General features: G+C 43.6%; 1 protein-coding gene and 1 pseudogene across 2 annotated transcripts in view; both read left to right on the forward strand.

Moving 5' to 3' along the window:
- DOC2A (double C2 domain alpha) overlaps positions 1-23,466 on the forward strand; it is a 1,262,769-nt gene that overhangs the window by 920,479 nt on the left and 318,824 nt on the right. For both annotated transcript variants that reach the window (XM_086932077.1, XM_086932078.1), the window contains exon 8: positions 1,817-1,974. In XM_086932077.1, the coding sequence (XP_086788203.1) occupies positions 1,817-1,974 (158 nt within the window). The remainder of the gene's footprint in view (positions 1-1,816; positions 1,975-23,466) is intronic.
- LOC147703750 (DNA sliding clamp PCNA pseudogene) lies at positions 2,937-17,743 on the forward strand (annotated as a pseudogene).

Genomic DNA, 23,466 nt, shown 5'->3' on the forward strand with positions numbered 1-23,466 from the left:
GGGGAAACACAAAAATAGCGTGGCGTGCCAACCGGCTCCGAGTGAGGTAAAGGAGCGGAGCAGCGATGCACACAAGCCAACTCAGGGAGGAAGGGCCAAAAGAAACAACGAGGTGAACGAACAGGCTCCGAATGGCTAAGGAGAGGAGCCACCTCATTTTCACCACAAACAAGGGGACCGGGCAATACGGGATAAGGTATCTGCATCGCTCAGAAGAGAGGAACAATGGCGATCAGGGAGCAAACAGGAACTCGATTGACAAGGTAGGGGGCGTGGTCACCAAACATGAACTCAGTAAGCCAAGCATCAGCTGACTGGTGAAATGGCCTGACATATGTGCCTTAGGAATCGTGACCAAATTGCAGACTTTAGTGTACTACGAACTCATTGGACATGCACTAAGGTTTCTATACTCAAACTAAGTTATCTGGAGCCCGATTCCTAACAACAAGAACCTTTCTTGCAGTTCAAGGAGGACCGGATAGTCCTCAGAACTAATCCAAAATGTATACCCAAGGTGCCATCAGACTTTCATTTGAATGAACCTCTAATTCTTAAAAGGTTTTTCCCTCAACCAACTACTGCGGCGTAAAGAGCTCTCCACTCGCTAGATGTCCAGCGCTGTCTCAAATTCTATTTGCAAAGAACAAAACCTTTCCGTAAGTCATCACAGCTCTTTGTATCTTTTAGTGCACCCAGGAAGGGTTTTTCTCTATCCAAAAGAGGAATTGTCCGATGAATTTCCAGTGCAATTCAATATTGTCATCAGGCGGCTGGGAAGCCATTGAATGCACGAGTTCGTGCTCATTCTACGAGTGCAGTGTTTACTTCCACTGCTTTGTTTGCTGGGGTACCTATCCAGGATATCTGCAGGGCCGCTACCTGGAAGAGTACGCACACCTTTACCAGACATTACTGCCTGGATGCAGCCGCGGATACAGGTGTGGCAGTGGGACAAGCGGTGCTGAGAAACCTTTCTTCCAGAGACGGTGAGCCCTCTTTACCATCCCTCCTACCTTTATGCATTGCATGTTCACATTTTATTGTACCTGTTTTTTCTTGTCATATTGTAAGATGGATAGACGTTATTATCAAAGAATATGTCGAGGCTATGCGATACCTGCAGGTTTTAAGATGAAGCAAATGTATGGGGTAATTTCAAGACACATTCCTGTTTCTGTCTGTTTCAGGCACAATAAAATGTGCTACTTACTGATAGCTACTCTGATTCAAGCATGTGAATCTATGAAAGTTCCAATGCTAGACTAAGAAAACAAGTTACTTACTTGTAACTGTAGTTCTCCAGTATTAGTAACTTTCATAGATTCACATGCGACCCACCCTCCTCCCCTGAGAGGCTCACCTTTCGATTTTTTGGGCATAAACATTATCTTTGACACAAGTGCTCGAAAATCTGAGGGGCTAAGGTTCTCTCAGGAGTGTTCTAGAGGGTGAGAGGTCCAGATTGGTTCATGGAAAAGTTTAGTCTCTTTTACATAATGACTATTATGGGCTACAAAATGGAAATGGGCCTAGGCCTTTTTTCTGTTTTTGTATTTATCTAAGCATTGCCTTTTTACGTACCGGGGACTCACATCTCGAAGACGGGGATTGATTCAAACATGTGAATCTATGAAAGTTACCAATACTGGAGAACTACAGTTACAGGTAGGTAACTTGTTTTCTTAGTAGTGGATAAAGACCCAGGCAAAGTGATTTACTGTCTCAACCCAGTTACTCATCTGGCCCACACTCTGCGGACATGATTGGTCAGCCCAGGAAGAGGCAGTACTGACCCTGTCTTTTCTCCTTGCAGCTGGAAAAGGCAGAGGAATGGGAGCTGGAGGAGCGGGGTCGCATTCTGCTATCACTTACATACAGCTCAGCACGGGGTGGTCTAGTGGTGGGTATCGTGCGCTGTGCCCACCTGGCTGCCATGGATGTTAACGGATATTCTGATCCCTATGTCAAAACGTGAGTTGGGGTTGTAGGCATGCCGGGTTAGAGAAAAAAAAGTAATTACTTTATATCTCAGATCTTCCCACAAAATATGATCCTTGTTATTCCACAAGTTGTTTGTTGAAATCTAGAGGTAGAACCTATAACTTGATCACTTTTTCAAACAAATTTCTTCCACTATATAGAAGCTATATGATGCATGTTTTCACTCACAGATACCAAAGAGATTTACCAATGATGTGTTAATTAATAACATATTTTGAAAGGATTACTTAAGGCATTGCTCAAATCAGAAGCAACTTACTGCTTTTGCATTGTAATCATTTTAAGGTCAGGCTTGAGATTGCTTTGGCTGTTCCTCTGTGCTTATTCCATTAGTATCCAATACACAGTAAGAGCCCCCTCAGCCAGTGGCGGTCGGTGCAGGTGATCGCAGTGGGATGGGGTGTGGCGGAGGCGGAATAGGATTTATTTATTCATTTAATTTTCCCTATTCCGTCGTTGGTCAACATCCCCAGTGCCCGCCCCACTTACCTGCACTGACCGCCGCTGACCTCAGCCTTTGCTTGTCGCATCATTTATATGTTGATTACCCCACATTACGACCATTGGGTGTTGCAACTGTTGTTCTTGACAAATTGAGTACTTCCTCTTGTTTGCTGTTAGTCCTGTTAGTAGAAACAAACCCAATCACTATCATACGGTTACATCCTACCTTTGAGTTAACTTAGATCATCCACTTTTAACATATAATGTCTACAAATATGGATGATGTCTAACTCCTACACTTTATAACCCTCATTGTCTTTTGTAACATTTCCAGTACATTTATCTGCACACTTCTATGATTTATTGTCTCTTTGTATGTGACATCCTTCACCAGGATGAGTAGAGCTATAAAAGAATTACATACAAAATAAATTATTAATTGTCATTTACATTTTTATTTGATTAAGTACTCATGCACTCACATAAAGATGAAGAATGACAAGAAAACAACAGCCAACCGGGGCAACAATATGGATCAAAAAGGATACAATGGGTCAGTAAGAAACGTAATATCCGAAAAAGAAGTGACTCAAAATAGATGGAGTCACAAAAGAACAAAAATATATTTCCACTACAATGTTTTGGCTTCCACCTTCCTTGAGTAGTACAAGATTGTTTGCTCAGTATCTACATAGCTGACATTGATGCATTTTCAATGAAAATTCCATTTGAATGTGGAATCAATGCAGTCCTGAGATCTCTTGAGGTATGCAGTAAGCAATCAGGTGGTGTTGTCAGTTATGTTCAGTCCATTTGGATGCAATGATTTTGAAAGATCCAGCCAGATATTTTCCCTGGAGTCCAGTTGTTCTTCCTTTAAGGCATGTTCCACAGGTAAAATGTTCAAATCTGATTGCAAATGGTCTACAAGGTTCACTTGATTAGCTACAACTATTGCAACCCTATTAGAATCACAGCAATGAACCCCTTCATGTGTTGCAACTTCCTTGAGCTTAGCTCCCGCAATAAGAGCTCATAAATTAGGAGCTTGGCAATAAGCAATGAATGACAGTATTGAAAAAACCTTTCGTCATTTTTCATCGGTGGATAATAAGGGGGTTGTTCTTTGCATTATGTTTTCGTAGTTAGGAACTGATGGATGACAGTCAACCACAATTAGGATGCTGTCACTTTTGTTTCTGCTGTTGGTATTCCAATTAATTGCTTCCCTGGGTAAATGCAAAGACGTGTCAGTTTGTTGCTTTATGATATGCAGAGGATAAACTTGTAGTTGAAATAATCTAAAAATCTCCTAGCAAGCTCCTGAAGATGTTCTTTGCAAGTGTCCCATTGCAGCACATGCATCTTATTCTGAGTGCTTGCCTGTAGATGCTGCTGAGTTTAATGTGGTGTGGGTGACATGAAGTCCACTTTGGATATACATGAGCATCTGTAGGTTTGTGGTAACAAGCAGTTACAATTTTCTGTTAATAAATAGTGAGTAGCACATCCCCAAAAAGGAGATGGTGCTTCCCTTTAATAGACATACACACAGATACAACTAGCACTTTTACACTGCATGCACATCTCTTACCTAGTGGGGTTGAACAAAGACAGAAACCTACTTCCAAATCATAGTTTCTCTAAACTAATTGTAAAGTAATAAACTGTGTGCCTTTCTTTTCTTCCATTGCATTAGTGGCTAGGCGATAGCAGCCACGGCCCGTGTAGGGCGTGCCACCGGGCGGTGACGTGGGGCGGGGGAGGGGCAGGTTGGGGGGATTGTAAAATGCGGGATACGGGCGATTTCAGGTAAGTACCGAAGAAGAAAAAAAGTTTGCGAATGCATGGGTGTGTGTGACATGTAACTTTGAAAAATGCACACTAGTGCATTTTTCAAAGTTTTCGCAAATTACCGTCCAGTTTCATTTGACCGTAATTTGCCACCCCTAATAGTGAAATCGCTATTTCAATTAGCATCATGTATTGCATTTAAGGAATCACAATTTGCAAGTCCTTAAATGCAATTGCAATTTAAATAATCGCAAATTCTGCGATTACTGAAATTGCTATTTTTGCATTTGGGATGATAGATCCCAAATGCAAAAATACTGGTCAAAGGGGCAGATTCTGCGAATCTGCCCGTTTGTGACCGTTTTTTTCTTTGATGCATGGGGCCCTTAGTCCTTGACAAAAATGGCACTAACTTTTTTTACATTCAGTGTTTAGAAATGAACTTGTCTTTTTGCCTGCAAAATATAGGACACAAATATAGGCAGACATTTCACTGTCTGTTTTTAATTATTACCGGAAATGATACTCTGAGGGACTTGGCCCACGTTTTGCAGTTGTAAAAGATTAATTTGCACAAAGATTTCGATGTGAGTAATCCTGCTGCGGGAGAGAATTTAGCGCTCCATGTCATTTGGCTTTGAGCATAAAGACAAATGTGTTTCTGGGCATTAACAAACTCCCGTCTGGCCCCTTCTCACTCTGAAAAGATGTCAAAATGTATCACTGACCAGGCGGCTCCTCCACTAAGGCGGAGGAGCGTCACTCCACTGCTCTGCACGCACTGTAAAAAGGAAAACGAAAATGAAAATAACTGCTTGGGTGCAGGTTGAGGGAGGCTGGGCTGGCCAGTGCAAGGGGGCAGGGGTAGGAGTGTTAAACACACTCCCTAAGTGCACATGACCACTTTGGCCAGCCCTCTTTGAGTGTCATCTGCACAAAATATTATTGAAAAGCTGAAATCCCCAAATAAGATTGGAGGGCTGGAGGCATATGATAGATGTTAAAAAGCATGATTCTTACTGAAGAGACATATTCGAGGTATAGGCTGGGTGCAAAAAGCATATAAAACCACTGAATGAGAATGGTCGTTCAAAGAAATGGGAAAACAATCAAACACTTTTTTGTAAATGCCAAGAGAATAAATTCTCTGTAAAAAAATGCATGAGTTAAGAATCATGCTGAGTTCAGGGAGGATAAACTCCACACACTCCTTTATCCATTATCATGCCATTGTTATCAGTGACTGCAAGAAGGGTCATTTCAGTACTGGGTAGCGGTCGAAAGCTCACTTGCTGGTTGTCCAGGATGGTATTTGCTTCGAAAAAAAGAAGAAAGCTAGAGATTGACTTCCTTTTCTAAGATCTTAGAGGGGAAAGAAAGCATCAAAATAGAGTGATAATTACTCACAATTGAAGAATATGCCATCAGCTTTTACAGTAGTAGAACAATATGTGCCTCTTCTCCTGATCTAGATACAACTGCCAAAGTCAGAGATGCACTGGACAAATACAACAGTTTTAGAGCAAAGCTTCCCAAAGCCCTGTGAAGTACATGTGCAAGGTATGGGGCATTAGGTGAGCCAGATTTAACTGCATCTATATGCCCAAGCAAAGTATCCAGTTTTAGTGAGCTGAAATACGATAATACAGTTAGAGGTTGGTGAGATGTGAGAGGCTGCTGTGTGCCGTTCCTGGAAGCAAATTTTCATTGATCAAAGAGCTATATATTTCTTTACATTTTATAGTAAAAAAAACTGAAGATACACTCATACAGTTCCCTAGAGATAGGGATGGATGGTTTTGCTGACAGAAGAAAGAAACTACCATTGACAACTTTAAAGTTTTGACTGGAAGTATTCTCAGCCACATGAATAGCTGAGGAGACATAGGCTCTTACAACACGTTAGCCTTTCTACAGAGTTTTTTGTAAACTTTGAATTCCTTACATTCGTTTTCACATCTAAACTACATGTAAACAGGGCAGGAAATCTCTGCAAAGCTCTCCAAGCATATAAGAATTGATTTTAGAAGAACATTGACGGACCATGCCACCTGCCTTCTCCGATTATCACTCCCAATGTCACCTCGCCTGGAGTTCCTTTGGTGACTCCCACCTCATGCTTTATTAGACACAGCCTTCCGGGAAGAAATCTGTAGGGACATTATAGAATACATCACACTCAATGAGGGATCAGTATTCTCCCCATCTACACTTTGGTAAGCCTTTAAGGCAGTAATCTCAGGAGTCTGCATAGCTAAATAAGCCGGTATATTGAAGACTATTAGACAGTCACTTAAGAACCTGGAAGCCCATATCAGAGACACTGAATTACAATAATATAGTACCAGTGATAAGGCATACCTGACACCACTCAGGGAAAAATATTCTGAATTCGAGAGCGAAGCGCAACGGGAGGAAAATTTGTAGGGAAATACACCTCAGCTAGAAGATATGGGGAGGGAGACCGCCCGGGCATAAAGCCACTATGCTCAGACCACCGCAAAATGTATCCTATATCACAGAGCTGTTAGAGGAGGATACTTAACCCAGTGAGGGGCCCACAGGAGATACTGAAACACCTAAAAAATTTCTATTCTAAACTTTACTCCTCCACCTCCCCTAACATAACTGAGGACCTCAAAGCCTACTTAGCCTCCATCGAATTACTGTGGTTGGGTAGTGCACATCAGGCTTACCTCGATGAGCCCTTCAACATGGAAGACATTATCCAGGTCATAAACAGCCTACCGAGACACAAGGCACCTGGGCTAGATGGACTGACAACCTCCTTTTATAAATGCTATGCACCAATCCTAGCACCCCACCTCTTGGCAGTATACCAGGAGTTACTAAAGGCGGGCACCCTCGCCCCCACCATGTGAGATGCGGTAATACTAACATCACTTAAACCTGGTAAAGCCCCGAACCTCCGGGATTCTTACTACCCACTGTTGCTTATAAATATTGACAACAAGATATACTCAAAATTACTTGCGAACAGACTGCAACCACTTCTCCCCCTCAATGCCAGACCTGACCAATCAGGCTTTATACCTGGCCAATCAACTGCACATAATGTGCGCACACTATTCACAGTTTTACACTATCTGTACCCCCAGACGCCCACATTGGCAGCCGTCTTAGATGCCACAATAGCATTTGATTCTTTAGAATGGCCATACCTCTTCACCATCTTGACGAGACTGGGGCTAAGCCCACTATACCTGCAACAAATCAAACTGCTCTACTCCGAACCAACATCCCGACTATGCGTCAACTGCCTGCTCTCAACTACCTTCCCCATCACTCAAGGTACAAGACTGGTATGTCCCCTATCACCACTCCTCTTTGCCATAGCGATGGGCAACATCATGCGGCCAGAGGATTGTGATTCACATCCAAAGGTCTGATCATCTCATTATATGCTGATGACATCACACTTTACATACACGATCCTAAGGAGAACATAAACCCCTTACTCTGAGAAATCACCAAATTTGGAGGCATATCAGGAATCCAGATCAACTGGTCCAAGTCAACATTATTCCCCCTAATTGATTGCCCACAGCCCTTTGAGCTGCAATACCCCCTCGAGTCGGCCCATGGCACAGTTAAGTACATGGGGATTTAGCTAAGCCTCGACACACAAGAACTCTGAAATATGAATTATGGGTGCACTGTAGCCTGGTTGGAAGGGAAGGAGCCTACCTTGTCTAAACTGCCCCTATCACTAGCTGGCAGGATAGCAGTGGTGAAAATGATCGTCCTTCCCAAATTCTTATACATTTTTGTCAATCTCCCACTCAACCAAACACTCCTTAAGACATTGCTCCCTCCTGATTTCTCTTGTCTGGGCTGGCAAACAAGCCAGAATCTCCTGAGAGCTTCTTATGCTCCCTCTTCATCAGGGTAGAATGGGTGCACCAGACCACCCTCTTTACGCTTACTGCGCAGAGGCTCAATTTCTCCATTACTGGTTAAACCTGACCCTGTTCCAGCCTCACATAGAGGTAGAAACAGACAGAGATGCCCCTAACCTCTTGCATGTCGCAGTATATCAAGCATACATGCGCCCATAAATTAATACGATTGAAACATTGCTCTGGGCTTGGGAAGGCTTGCGAAATAGGGATGGCCTCAGAATACTATATGCCCTGTCTGTCCCCTTGGCCAACAACCCACAAATACCTCCACTAGTAGACAATGGCAATGCAACAAAAGCAAAACAACTTGGCCATAAAACTTTCTCTGACGAATATCCCGGCGACACATTCTTAGCCCCCCTGTCACCCATAGGGGAGACTTCGCCAAGCTTCTCAGACCTGCTATTATACTACCACATCCTAGCAATGTGCCGTCAAATACATAACACATTTCAGAACCCTCCCCAATTTGTCAGCTCTTGAACACATGCTAACTGATCAATCCCCATGCAGACTTATCACTTGCCTATATAACACTATGCAACGCACCTCCCTGTTGGCTAAATCGAAGGCACAAGCAGGATGGAATTCAGAGCTACACTCACCTATAACAGACAAGCAATGGCGCTTCTGTTGTAGCCAATTAGAACTCCTATCCCCTTTGTTCATTCAGTGATTGTATTGTTCATTTCATATTATTCCCCTATAATGCGGTGCTCAGTGGACTCCAAATTTGTATGGATTTATTGACTTGCTTCCCCTCCCTCCCCTTTTGTGCTGTTCCTTGGGTATTGCAGGCATCGATAGGATACATGCTATATCATTATCTTGCAAATGCAGGACATGTATGTGATAAGCTTAAATGCCAAAAAAAACCTAAAAAATTACAAATTAGATTTTTGACTAAGGGCGATATTGTTTGCAGAGCCTGTTTGAGATCAGCCCCGCTTTGGCCGTAAAGTTAATATAAATGGAAAAAAAGAATTCCAAAATGATCTGTTCATGGAAAAGCAACAGGGGTGTTAATGGCTATTAATTAGCTTGAATTAAAAATAAAGTTCAAAGTAACTCCTGTTTCATATGTTGGAGGTGAAACTAATTGATGAGAACTAATTGGTGCAAGGCATCGACTAAGCTGTCCATTAATCATGAAATTAGAAAATGTAGGCAAATAAATGAGCCATGTTTCAGATATAAATAAAGTATCTAATGTGTGATCATGCAAATATGAAATTCACAAGCGTTTTTCAGGACTATGCCTTCAATTGTCATTGGCTTCCCAGCATAACTTGGAAAACCTTGAATTTAAAAAATTCACAAAGCCAAAGGCAAGATCCTAAGCCTCAGTCTCGAGATTTACTCATTTTTCTGAGAATCTGCCCCTAAATATTCATAGCAGTAATCTTTCATCACAATGATGCATTTACACTGATTCACATTTACCTTTCCCCTTTTATGTCTTTTCCTTTTACGAGTTGTGATCTGAACACTTTTTATTCAAATGCCTGAAGCCATCTGTGCATAGTATATGTAAGGACCTCAATGCCAAAACATAACCGTTGAAAAATGTCCCTATCAGCAAAATACAAATAGTTTGATCATTAAGGTCATCATTTTGAGGTTACTGGTAATTCAAACGGGAGAGGTAACGAGGGTTGCAAGTTCCGTTGGAATTACATGGTTTTTCACCAGAGTCTCTGGATAAAACTTCATGGAGTAATCAGGAAAGCTTGCAAAACCGGATACAGTAATTGCACATTAACTAAGACCAAACCCCGCTCCCCCACCACAACATATTGAGAACAACCATAGCTTCAAGGAAACTGAGTTGCCACTCCAATAGCCATAGCCTGGGACTTAGTACTGAGGCCCTATGCAGAGACAATGCCTGTCTTATTTCCTTTTAAATAAAGAAAACAATTTAAATAGTTAAAATAAACCAGAAATTCAAACAGAAATAGATATAAACCAAACCGTTACATATTTTGTACCTCACCATTAACAGTAAACTGCATCATGTCAAACATGAGAAAAAGGTAAGAAAAATGCAAGTGCACTGTTATATAAAATATTTCCTTCAAAAAACGTTCACATAACCGATTTGAAAACACCAGCACAAAACCGAAATATTTTTTTATATTACTACAATAGTATATTTACATACAGAATACACTTCAACATCAGACTCCAATTTAACCTAATACGTTTAAAAGATAATTGTGAATGGGCCATATGAATGAAAGTTACATTTTGCGATTCTCAAATAGCGATTTTTAGAAAATCGCTATTTGAGAATAGCAAAATGCTATGTATGTAGGATTTGCAAATAATTTTGCGAATCCTATATATTCCTTAATTGCTAATCGCAAATTGCAATTCACAATTAAGGAATACCTCCCCATTCATTCATATGGGCCTAGAGGCCCATAGGAATGAATGGGAAGACATTCTCAATTTGCGATTCTCAATTAGAGAATCGCAAATTGAGAATGCAATTTCAAGGGTGCCAGGGTGTCAAAGGGCACCCTGTTGCACCCCTGAAATGTGCCTGAGTGCCCATGTGGCACACATACATGCCCCAAGGGCATGTATGTGTGCCACATGGCACTTTGAAAAATGCAAAAAAATGCATTTTTCAAAGAAATCGCAAATTACCATCAACTTGAAGTTGGTGGTAATTTGCGATTCCTTTTGGCCAAATTGCACTTTTTCTGGGCCTCATACATTGCATTTAAGGAATCGCTATTTGCGATTCCTTAAATGCAATCGCAAAATAGGGAATCGCAAATTTGCGATTTCTTATTTTGTGAGGCTGTTTTGCTTACATATATACCACTTAGCTATTTTGCGATCGCAAATGTCGAAATTTGGTGATTTTCGGCATTTGCGATCGCAAAATTGCCTTCATACATATGGGCCTATGTCTCTTTTTCCTCCATGTATCGTGGTCGAAGTAAGGGTCAGAAGTATTGTGTAATTTTTGTGCAAACGGGCAGCTCCAATAAAAACATGATTTCTTGTTGATTTTTTAAGTAAATGTGCTTGTTTTATTACTGATTAGCAAACAGCATATCTCAGCTAGAGACAAGAGGCAATTTCCGGATGTACTAAAGAGATTGTATTTTGTGTGCATATACTTTATTGAATTGCAGCATTTATGTAGAGCTACACATGAATGAAGAGAATGAATGAAAGGAGTCTTGTCCTGCGCGAACTTTGCCCAATGGGCGTCAAGGCGCCTACTTCATAAATACCAGCTCATAGCAACACTGAAGCAATCTATCATTGGTAGGCTCTGGAAAAGCACCACGTTTTTAAGTCCTTTTTGAACAAATCTATTGAGGGTAAGGTTTTAATCTCAATTGGAATAGCGTTCCAGAGCTGAGGGGCAACAACGGAAAAAGCCCTGGCTCCCCATCTGGTCAGCCTGAATCGGGAACAACAAGTTGGAATAGTCCCGCGGATCGGAGACATCTTGTTGGAGAGTAGCGGGTGAGTAAAGAGCTGATAGCACCCGCTGAGCCATCCGCGAGTGCTCTATATGTCAGACACAAAATTTTAAAAGAAATTCTGTGCTGAACAGGGAGCCAATGAAGATCCCTCCTCGCAATGGTGGCAGATGATGTCTTAGGAAGAGCCAAAACAAAGCGCGCTGCAGCATTCTGCACGATTTGCAGTCGATGTATAAGGCCCTTGTTGGACTCCATGTACAGAGAGTTGCAGTAATCTAACCTGGAGCCAACAAGAGCGACTGCAATCTGTTTGCGCGCCTGGAGGGAGAGATATCTACGGATTCTATTGAGTATCCTGATCACACCCCAGCAAGTGGCCACGGTCCGGTTCACTTGTAGAGACATCGAGAGTGAGGTGTCAAATACCACGCCGAGATTTCTGGCTGATTGGGAGGGGGTGGGGCAGGTGCCAAGAGAAGAAGGCTACCACTCACTCGACCAAACATATTGGTCCTTCCCAAAGACCAGTACCTCTGTCTTGTCGCCGTTCACATCACTATCAAGGTTACAAAGCACTTTCTGTAGCGCGGTATATTGCGTCAAGTGTTGCTCAGGTTTAGAAGCCAGCAAGAGTGTGTTTACTAGTGCCTTCCCTTCAGGACCTACATATGAAAAACTAACTTGAAAGATTTTCGATTACATTATTAATCATTTGAAACATGTTTGAACTTTTTTTTTTGCTTTAAGCATCTTCGAGAATTCAGTTTTGCTGCATTGTACTAGTCTCACAAAAATAGTCTTTGGAAAATATGGTCCTCGTAGTAGACAAAACGATTTAAGCCAAAGTTACATAGGGTGTGCTGGGGCTGCAAAGGGCTTGTGCACCTGTCTTTTTATGCCCTAGGGAGCTGTATTATTTCAGAAAGGGCAACATATGCTTGTGCAGCCTCTTTTGTAATTCAGAAAGCGCTGGCACTATCTTAAGAAGGGCATTCACTCATTTGCTTTAAAGGTGTGGCTCCACACAAATGAGGAAAACACTTTGCTACTGCACCCGCACCGTATAATGGATATGGTTGCTGAGGCAAAGAGACCTTCTGAAGGTGATCAAGTGTCTGCTACAAAAAGGTGGTGCATTGCTAGTGCGCCCCCTGATGGCAGCCCTCTTGAGGGGCAAAGGAGTCCCATTAACCTCCCCAAAAAACTGGATGTGCTCACTCACTGCTCCAGCCCGTAGGGTGCCGCCTGCACAGTGAAAGATGTAGTGGCTGCTTTAAGCAGCTGCTCCTTATTTCATTCATGCCTTGCCCATTGGAAGCACACGTTTGTGTCTGCCCTGGTTGCACTGCATTGGTGGTGAAAGGACACACTGAGCCTATGTGCACCCAGCACACCCATTTGAAGGTGCAAACACGGTGCAAACAGGGACAGTGCAGCCTATTTGTACTATGTATCCTGGTGTCCTTAAAAAAGGGAGTAAAATCTGACCAAAGAGAAGTGAAAGAAATGTACAGTTCTGCTCTGAATGTAGTTTTGCTACACCCACATGTTCATTTGAATACATTTGTTTGCCCAGTTAAGTATTTATGAGGAAGGATAATAACAACAACAGCGTGAGCATTTCTAGGCCTGAGACAGCGGGTGCCGAGCGCAGACCGTTCATTGTGCAGAAGGAAAAGGCCCCTGTGGTTATGAATCTGATTGGTTGCTGGGCACGCTTGCTTAAAAGTGTGCATACCCGGCCCAAACTGATTTAGTTAACTCTTGCAACTCTCTGTAGGCAGGGTGCCAGTCAGCCATCTTTTCCAGCATGACACAAAGAAGAATAAATAAATGATCAGTAAAGGCAAGCGTTTCCACAAGGTTACTACATGGGGTCTGTCTCGTTCAGTGCACAGGGGGCAGTGCTTAATTTCAGTAGGTGCTTTCAGGTGCTCAGCACCTGCACTTCTTTCACAGGGCCGGGGCTACAATTTCTGAACCTGCAGGTGGTGGTCTCAATATTAATTGTTCAATTCAAAATAAAAAGAATAACATACATTGCATGGTGACTGGCTGGTAAATGTTCATAACGATTCAGAAAAGGGTTGTGATGAACAGTGTCTGAATTAAGCAGACCACTCTTACCCAGTCCAAAGATCAGGGCTTGATCCATCACCGTTATTTAGCTCACTGCACCATCCCAGCTCAGAACCTGGCTATATGCAAATCAGTCTGTCCCTGGCCCAGTGCATCATAGGAACAGGGCAGACCAAACTACCAAGCCAATTCTTATACTGGGAAGGAAACAAGCTTCCGGGGACCGGTTTCTGGCATTTCAGCCGTCTTCGGCCCGGCTTGCTTGAATCCTGATGGTGCCGTGAGCAAGGGACTCACATCTGAGTATACCCTTCCACGCTTATGGTGGACAAAACGATTCAGAAAAGGGGGTGGTGATGGACAGAGTATTCAGACACTCTGTTCATCACCACCCCCTTTTCTGAATCGTTTTTGGCCACTATAGGTGTGGCAGGGTATACTCAGACATGAGTCCCTTGCTCACTGCACCATCAGGATTCAAGCAAGCCGGGCCGACGACGGCTGAAATGCCAGAAACCGGTCCCCAGTAGCTTGTCTCCTTTCTGGTGAAGAATTGGCTTGGTAGTTTAGTCTGGGCTGGCTCATGACAGAGTTGAGGTAAGGAAGCTGCAAGAGCGCATTTGGAACTTGGGAGTGAGGGCTCTTGAGGAAGAATAAATGAAAGTAAGTGTGGACTTTCCACTTGTTGCGTACCCAGAGTAGCATATCCGGGAGCCCTGCATTGCTGCTATCCTCAATGTTCTCAATGAGCCTGTGGTCCAACACAACTTTTGTGCTCCATGGCATCACCGGTAGAATTTGTGCGCAGCACCCCAGCATGGTAATTGCTGAGCGTGAGTGAGTCCAGTAGGCACCACAGCCATACTTACCGGCATTGGCAGCATTACTGCTGGGGACAATGCCTGTGCTGTAGCAGACAGGATCACAGCAAGCTGAGCAGTGGATGCGATGCCGTCGCCATCCCTGGACCTACTAATTGCAGGCAGCACTAGCAGTGACATGACCTGCTGTGCTCAAGCACCCGCCTGTTCCGCAACAAACCCAGTCATACCACACTGATTGATATATGCAAAAAGGCATTTTCATTTGGTGTCCATTTTGTTTTTGCACTCAGTGTAGGTAAGAAAGTATAACATTTTCAACTTCTTTAGGAAAGACATCAGGAAAACGCAGAGTTCAGGGACATGTACAGGCTGACGACAGGGGTCACAGGCAGCAGCAGTGTTAGAGATGAGAGACAGCGAGAGTAAAGAGGAGAAGAAACAACAAGAGAGGAGGGTGAGAAAACAGAGCAAAGTAGAAGAAAAGAAGGAGAGCAAATCAGATACAAAGAGAAAGTAGCCATGATGAGAAGAAGAGAGCATTAAGAAGAGAGAAGATAGAATGAAAGGATCTGGAGGACAGGACAGAGGAAAAAAGCAGACAAATGATAAAATGGAGACACAGCTAATCACTGCTAGAGAGTGATAGTAAAGAGCCAATATTGAGGGGAGAGAGAGCAGAGCATGGATAAAAGTGAAGAGAAAAAAGGGCAGGGATAAAAAAGGATAGAGGGCAAATCAGAAATACAGGGTGTGACAAAGGTGATAGAAAACAATTAGAGAGGTGAGAGAATAGACTCTTAGAGCAAAGACTTAGGGGACAGAAAACCGATCAAGGTAAGAAGATAGAGACTGAGGCAGTGAGAGTGTTGAAAGTGGGGCTCACCGGAGGAAGATATGTGCGGTGGCCCCCTTGGTAAAATTTTCACCACCTGTACTTCTTTTTTTACAATTTAAGCACTGACAGGGGGCCCTTTGAAAGGTGGTGTCCTAGCCAATTGCCCGTTTTGCCTATGGCTTAAAATGGCTCTGGTGTGGGTGAGCCTTCTTCCAGAAGTTAACAATTTGAGGAAATGCGATATATGAGCTACATATAGATTAAAAAGAAAAATTAGGTGGATTCAAGAATATGATTTGCATCTTCACTTCTGCTCTTCAAATCTAAGCAAAAAGCTCAGCTACTAAATCCCTCCAAGTCTCATGCATTAAGAAATGTGTAAACGTTCCCTAATGATGTCGTCTTGGCTTTAGTTTGTATATTTAATGCTGTGTATTTTTTATGTATATATATATATATCTATACTACTATTATAAAGAGAGAACACAAACATTTGAGCCAGGTAAACTCGAAAAGTACACCACCAATCAAAACACCCAAGACATCTTTGAAAACCTCAGGGCAAGCAGAAGGACATAGGCTATTAAAAATAAAAAATATACGTTGTTTAAAAAATGTCGAAATAAAAATAAAGTAGTCCCTTCCAAGTAGCGCCGGCCGCGACGTCTGCGTGATGACATTATTTGCATTTGCGCTCCCTGGCAACACTTCCGGAAATGGCGCCGAAGATCGCGACCTGCTGGGAGGACTGCCACGGTCCTGCTTGCTGATGGGCGAAGTGGCGGCCTGTGCGGGCGGGGCGCAGGGAGAGTGGCGGCCTGTGCGGGCGGGGCGCCTGGAGAGTGGCGGTCTGTGCGGGCGGTACGCCTGGAGAGTGGCGGCCTGTGCGGGCGGGGCGCCTGGAAGTGGCGGCCTGTGGGGGCGGGGCACCTGGAGCGGGACCGGCGGCTGAGGTAAGGATCAGGCGGGAGTGGGGGCCGGGACGGGAGGGGGCCGGGACAGCTTAGGACGGGCCGGGGCGGGAGGGGGGCCGGGGGCAGAAGTGCACGCAAGCCTCAAATGCTGCCCCCAGCCCCTTTCTGCCCCAGGCAACGCTGGGGCGGGCTGCTAGTATATATATATATTATGCTATAGTCTATGCTTTTTTCACTACATATGTACAATATTTTATTTTATTCTGATTTTACTAGTCTCTATACTAAGTTGTCTCAATGCAGGTTCTGTAAACAAATATTCCGGTCTTACATTGCAACCACAGCTTGGAAGGGCACTGTTTCCTTGAGCACTGCCAAGTTGAACAAGCATTGCAATTCAATAGGTCTTGCATTTGCGAGAATTGGAGCTATTGGCGGGGTGAATGAAATTGTGATTTACGTATGTGTTTTGGTGTGGAGTGCAGTGGCCTTTGGGACCTTATAAGTGTTTAATGATGAACTTTCCAGCGTAAGTAAGTAAATAAATACATACAAACGATACGCAGGATCTGAACTTTTTGGCGTGAGGCAAGTGGGTATTGCAAGGCTTCTTATCCGATTTATCCACTCTCTGTGCCTCACGCCACTCGCCTCTTTGCAGCACACTCCCTGCTTCCTTGTTTAGTTTGCTGTATATAAGGACCTGACCGATAAGGCGTGTTTGGGAGATTAGCTCTAGCGGAATCAGCCTGCTAAGTATGGACTCGTCGCATGTGTCCCTGGTGTAGCTCACCATGCTCTCGGAAGGCTTCGACACGTATTGATGCGACCGAAACCAGTCTGTTGGAGTCAAGATGAGCAGTATGTCAAAAATCTTGAAGTGTGCAGCTAGTGACGACGTAATAACCCTCAGAGCAGAGGACAATGCAGACACCATGACACAGGTTTTCGAGGCTCCAAATCAAGAGAAGATGTCCGATTACGATATGAAGTTAATGAACCTGGAAGTTGAACAGCTCGGAATTCCTGAACAAGAGTATTGCTGTAACATAAAGATGCCCTCTGGGGAGTTTGCGCGCATTTGTAGAGATCTCAGCCAGGTTGGAGATGCAGTTGTAATCTCCTGCGCTAAAGATGGGGTGAAGTTTCCTGCCTGCGGATTTCTGGGGACTGGGAACATTAAGCAGTCGCAGACCTCCAATGTGGACAAGGAGGAGGAAGTGGTTACTACTGAAATGAATGAGCCAGTTCAGCTGACGATTGCTTTGCATTATCTGAACATCTTCGCTAAGGCCATACCTCTTTGTGGTCAGGTGATCCTCAGCATGTCTGCGGATATCCCACTTGTTGTGGAGTACAAAATCGCAGACATGGGGCATGTAAAATACTACCTGGTGCTCAAGACAGAAGATGAAGAGGCAGCGTAAGGTTCTGCTGACATCGGACAAGGAATCTCGCCAACAAAGCTCCTGTCGACAAGCTCTTGTGTCCATTCGCAGTAGTCTTAAAACAACTGACTATTCTACTGGGCACATCCATAGATATCTCTGTATATATTTCAAGCCTTTTTGTAATAATTCTTTCAAGTCAATAAAATATGTCTTCCTTGAAGAAAAAAAAAATATATATATATATTATGCTATAGTCTATGCTTTTTTGCTTTTTTCACTACATATTTACAATATTTTATTTTATTCTGATCTTACTAGTCTCTATACTAAGTTGTCCCAATGCAGGTTCTGTACACAAATATTCTGGCAATACATTGCAACCACAGCTTGGAAGGGCACTGTTTCCTTGAGCACTACCACGTTGAACAAGCATTTGCAATGCAATAGGTCTTGCATTTGCGAGAGTTGGAGCTATTGACGTTGTGAATGAAAATGAATTTTACCTATGTGTTTTGGTTTGGAGTGCAGTCGCCTTTGGGACCTTATAAGTGTTTACTGATGAACTTTCCAGCGTAAGTAAGTAAATAAATACATACAAAAGATACACAGGATCTGACCTTGTGTAATGTAATACGGGGGAGACAGAAGAGAGAGAGGGGCAACAGAAAATTAAGGAGAGACATATCGAGGAGGAATAGAGTGCAGGAGACACACTGCACATGTCTTGAGCTGCAGTAAGACAACTGTGGAATTGACACCCAAGCTGATCCCTGGGAGTGGAAGGGGGGGGCCGTTACAGCGGAGACAAGAGGAAGGGAGAGACTGAAATAAAGATATGGAGAGAGAGCACAACTGTGAAAGTAGTCCCACAATTCGTGTCCTGGTACCTGCAGGGTTAGGCGAGACAGCAGAACAGAGAGAGAGGGCTGGGGAAAGGAGAGCAGGGAGAGGATAGGGAGACAGCAAGGGCATGCAGGGAGCTGTAGTGAGATATCTCTCAGTGACACACAGTCCTACGGCAAGCTGATCCATGGTGTTTGGGGGGTGAGGGAGTGGCGACTAGAGACATATTGAGGGGCAGGTGAGGACTGGGTGGGGAGGGTGTGAAAGATGGGAGCAGTAAGAGCTTAGGTAGAAAGTCAGTGCTTGTCTTAAGCTGTAGTAAGAAATCTCTGGCGGTGACTCCCATCGCAAAGCCAGCGGATGCTGAAAGAGAGGGAGAAAAGACATCAGTCAGCAGAGTGAGGGAGAGGACCGCGCAGGCGGGACAGGGAGAGGCTTGATGCATGAGAAGAGAAAGTGAGGAAGAAAGGCAGAGGAATGCAAACTTGTTTATGGCAGGAGAGACTGAGTATGGGATAGAGTGAGTGCGGGAGAAGAGACGGAGCTAGGATTGATAGATAGACAGAGAGCTCAGTAGATGGGGAGGGAGAGATGACAGGGTCACAGACTATGACAGAGCCCACCTACAGAAGATAAAGGACTTTAAGTTAAAAGTCCAGTTGAAAATAAAGGCATGCGGCCTCCATTGGCTGCTTACTCCAAAAAAAAGAAAGGTGTGCGACTGCTATTGTAAAAGCGTGCAGCACTGCTAAAAAAAACATGCTTTAGAAATAAAAAGGTGCAAGTTGGACGATTTGCACATTTTGAAAATATATCACGCGCGACCGCCATTGCTAATAAAATGGAAGCCCTGGGGGAAAAATAAAATTTTGCAAAAATAGAGTTGGGCGAGTCGCACACAACAAAAGAAAAGTTGTGCATTGCGGGAGAGCGTGTCGTGCCTGCAACAGCACGTAGGAGAAAGTAGTACTCACAGACTGTAAATAAAACATACTGAGTAACAGCACACGCAAGAGGGGTAGTCCTTATGGGAGGTTACAACATGAGAAAAGGAGGTACTAAGAAGGGACTACTAAACCTATTCACAAATCAAAAGCCACTATTAACCGCATGCGCGCTAGCGGAATTCCGCTAGCGCGCTGGGTTTTTCAAAATCGCACTTTGCGTGACGAGCTGGGCTCGTCATCAGTGTGCGAGCGGGCTACACCATGACGAGCCCAGCTCGTCATGAGTGTCGAAGGGGTTAACAAAGGACAGTAACAGGAGCCAATTGAAAAGATGGAAAGAAAATGGGCAGAGCTTCAAGTCCATAGCTGAATACAGCATGTCTCCACGAGACAGTGCAAGTGCTGCCTAGGGAGACCTAAAAAAGGAGCACAGAAAGTGCAAGCACTAGAAATGCACTGGGCAAGGAAACACTACTTGGGCAATGCTCCAGGGGAGGGACAAACACACAGAGGAAGTGAAGCCGGCATGTGCTGAGCAAAGGGGAGAGGAGGTGGCCTAACAGCTAAAGTGGTTGACCTCGAAGCTTGGGAACCGAGTTCGATTATTAGCAGGGACGCTCAACATCCTGTGATTCTGGGCAAATCACTTAATCTCCCCGAGCTCAACAAAGTGAATGTGTCTGTCTGTAACGCAACAGGTGCTCATCTGAAGTGCTCTGATACCTTCTGGTCAAGTTTGTGCTATATAAAACTCCCCAAAGAATAAAAAAAAGAGAAGCAAGGAAATGAGTGACAATGAAACAAACCAATGGTAAGCAATGGGTGTGCTCTAAACCCCTGTAGGTAAATAAAATGTCTCGCAAGCGATAGTGCATGCGCTGTCTCAGGCAAGACCGTAAAAGCTGCCTCAGATAATGGAGTTTATTTTATTAAATGGAACTGTAAAATCAAAACCGCAAATTAATGGACAGCGTAACTCTTTAAAAGCCTGCAAACATCTTTTTGTAACATAAATATCTCAAACAATACTGAACACATTTATAACAAAACAAGAAAAGAAACTTCTACGAGTAAACATCTAGTTTCCTACCAACTTTGGTGCAACACCGTTCAATAGTTTTTGCTGCTGCAGAGAGCAGTATCTGACGTGGAGTGAAAAATGGAAAACTATTGTTTATTGACGAGACCCACCCTTCTTTATCCACCCTTTACTCCCTAAAATGTATCTGCATGAACACTTGTCGAACCTTAGCCACAAATGCCATTTTATTAGAAACTTTCATGCAGTTTTTGTCAAATAGTGCCAAAGTTTTAAGTGAAAGAAAACGTGATGGGCTGAATGCTTGAATTCATTTCAGCCTCTGGTCATTACTCAGGGCTGCAACTCGGTCCATTCTGCTGCCCACAATGCCACCCCATATAGGAACAACTATATCAAACTCAGCCTTGGTTCTAGCTCATCAGCAAGGTGCAGCTTGTTGAACCTTATGGGTCAGTGTCAAAATCCACAAGCTACACTTCACTCACAAGACAAAAATAGGTCAAAATCAGTCAGGATCAGGACCAAAAGTGATTTGCTTAAGGCAGCACTCTGCCTAGAGGACAAAAAATTATGGTCTGAAATGCAGCCTCGAGCAACTGCCAAAACCGATGACCTATGGATTCCAGACGAAATTTCTTTAAAGAGTGCAAGTGCACTGAGTGTTACGTTTCGCCAAAGATCAAAGACCCCTGCTAGGCATTGCGCCCTTTCTGCGTGGTTACCGTAACAAGGGTGTTTATCTTCTTTAGGCAAGGCTTACCAAGACTCTGAAGTGCATCTAGTGTGATTCTCTCGGAGTGTGCTTTGTCTTGTTGGATGGAATCTAGGTGAAGGAGATGGCACAGTGGTCACTCAAGAAGGAGGGGGTAAGAGACGAGAATGTATATATATGAGGGTCAAACTGTTGGCAGCAACGCGAGAGAAATTGAGAACAAGTGAGAGTGATTATGTGAATGTTTGAGGAAGAGCAGATATAGGAGTGAGAGTGTGTGTAAGAGAGAAACAAATAATTGTAAGCAGGCCTCGTTCTTTCAGATTGGAGATGATGCATTTAAACTGTATCTCGTTTGTTGATCAAAGTGTAGAAGCCCCTAAATATACAAAGCCTGTGGAGTTGAATAGCGATTGAGATAGGGAGTCCAGAAAGAGCTTGGCAAAGGCTGGGCATTAAGTGGGTGTTTCAATTAGCATGTAAGGGCACAGTGTGGAGGGTGACAGCATGCATTTAACTAGACTTAATTTACACTCCCCAATAAAGTGGCTAGTGCGATTAGTCGGCAAGGAAGTCTTCTAGTAGAAGGCTGCATCCCCTTTAATGTTCTTAACTATACAGGTTTGAAAGTGAATCTTGTATCTAGATTAAATGGACTCAAATGAAATGGGTTCAGGGTGCAGTCAATGATGAGGTCCAAGATGTGGTTGTTAATCTTACTGATTGAGGAAGCGTTTAGGAGCATGCAGGCAGTGGCTCGAGTAAAGAAGGTTCACGCAGTGCTAGAAGCGCGTGCATGGGATGGTCAGTGATGACTGGAAGGAAACGGGGAGCGAGGTTCACGGAAGGAGAGTCAAACTCAGCAAAGAGATAGATTAATAGGGATTTAACCATGTTAAAGTCTTGAGTAGGTCCTTGAGGGACTTCCTCACGAAGTACCGACATGGGTACAAGGAGAACGTGGTAGTTAGGTGAAAGTTAAGTGGCAAAGTAGTGGAGGAGACCTGGCAGGTGGTGAGGTGGACCTAGTGTGTAAATTGATTTGAGCAGAGAAGGGGTTTATATGGGTTGAAAAAGAGGCTTTCCGGTAAAGGGTGTAACAAAAACTTGCGGGTAAAGGACGGTTAGGGAGGAAGATGAAGAATTCTGGTATATGACCTTGAAAGTAAATATGGAGCTGAAGCAGAAAGTCAGTCTATGAGAAGGAAAAGGAGGGAATGAGAAGGAAAGGGAGGGAAGGAGGTAGAGGTGAAGACACAATAGAAGCTGAGGGAGGCTGTGCACTGAAAGGGTGAGTGTGGAGATGTGGGCGGAGGAGGAGTAGAGAAGCCTGATATTTAGGTACGAAGGAACAAAGCGGTAAAAGGAGTGTGTGTGGGGGCGGAGAGAACAGTGAAGTAGGTGAGTGTTCAGCTAGGTCGGAAGGAAAAACTTAAAAGATGTAGGGAGAGAATGACTTTTTTGTAACATACTACCCAATATCATCTTTGATAATGGATTCTTTAAGTGATTATTTTTATTTTGAGCATTGAATTCGTAGGCTGTTAATATGTTGGAAATGTTTGAGGAAAACCGTGCTCAGTTTCTTCATTCGCTAATGGTGGTTGGTAGATTACAATATGCGACGTTGCACCATAATTAGATTTTTTTGGTCTTAATAATCACTTGTATCTTTCGAATCAAAGTGTTACAGCTTTGTTGACAGAAACCAATACACTTAGCTTAAAAATGTTGTCCTGCTAAGCAGTGCGGTTTGTTAATTTGAAACCAAGACATGATAATATTGTTACATGCTATAAGCCCAGTGTCTGCATTCTAAAAACTGTCATCCCAAAATCCATCCTCATTTTGCTGCATCTCCATGTTACGAAATAGGGAATATTTTTTCTAAGCCGTAGAATTCAAAACAATAAAAATGCATTGCAAACACTTGTTTCACATTATCTGCCCAGGCATCAAAAGGTATCCGACGAGTTTATTTTACTTTAATGGGTCTGTGATTAGACCAGACCCAGGCAGCTGCAACGTTCCGTTTAAATACACGGCAAAAGACTATGGATGCTGTTTAAGGACTGCTCAATGTACATGCACAAGAGCCTGAATTTGTTTTTACAGGCTTTCAAATGAAACCCTTCAACTCAGGAGGCGCTCGATCTTGCCATTTGAACCTTGCGAGCAGTCTGGCTGCACCGACAAGCTACGGTTCGGTGAGGCCGCCGAGCGGCAGCCGTACAAAGAGACTATTGGGGCACACCAGTAGGT

This window comes from Lissotriton vulgaris, chromosome 7 (genome assembly GCF_964263255.1).
Source record: "Lissotriton vulgaris chromosome 7, aLisVul1.2, whole genome shotgun sequence".
NCBI lineage: Eukaryota > Metazoa > Chordata > Amphibia > Caudata > Salamandridae > Lissotriton > Lissotriton vulgaris.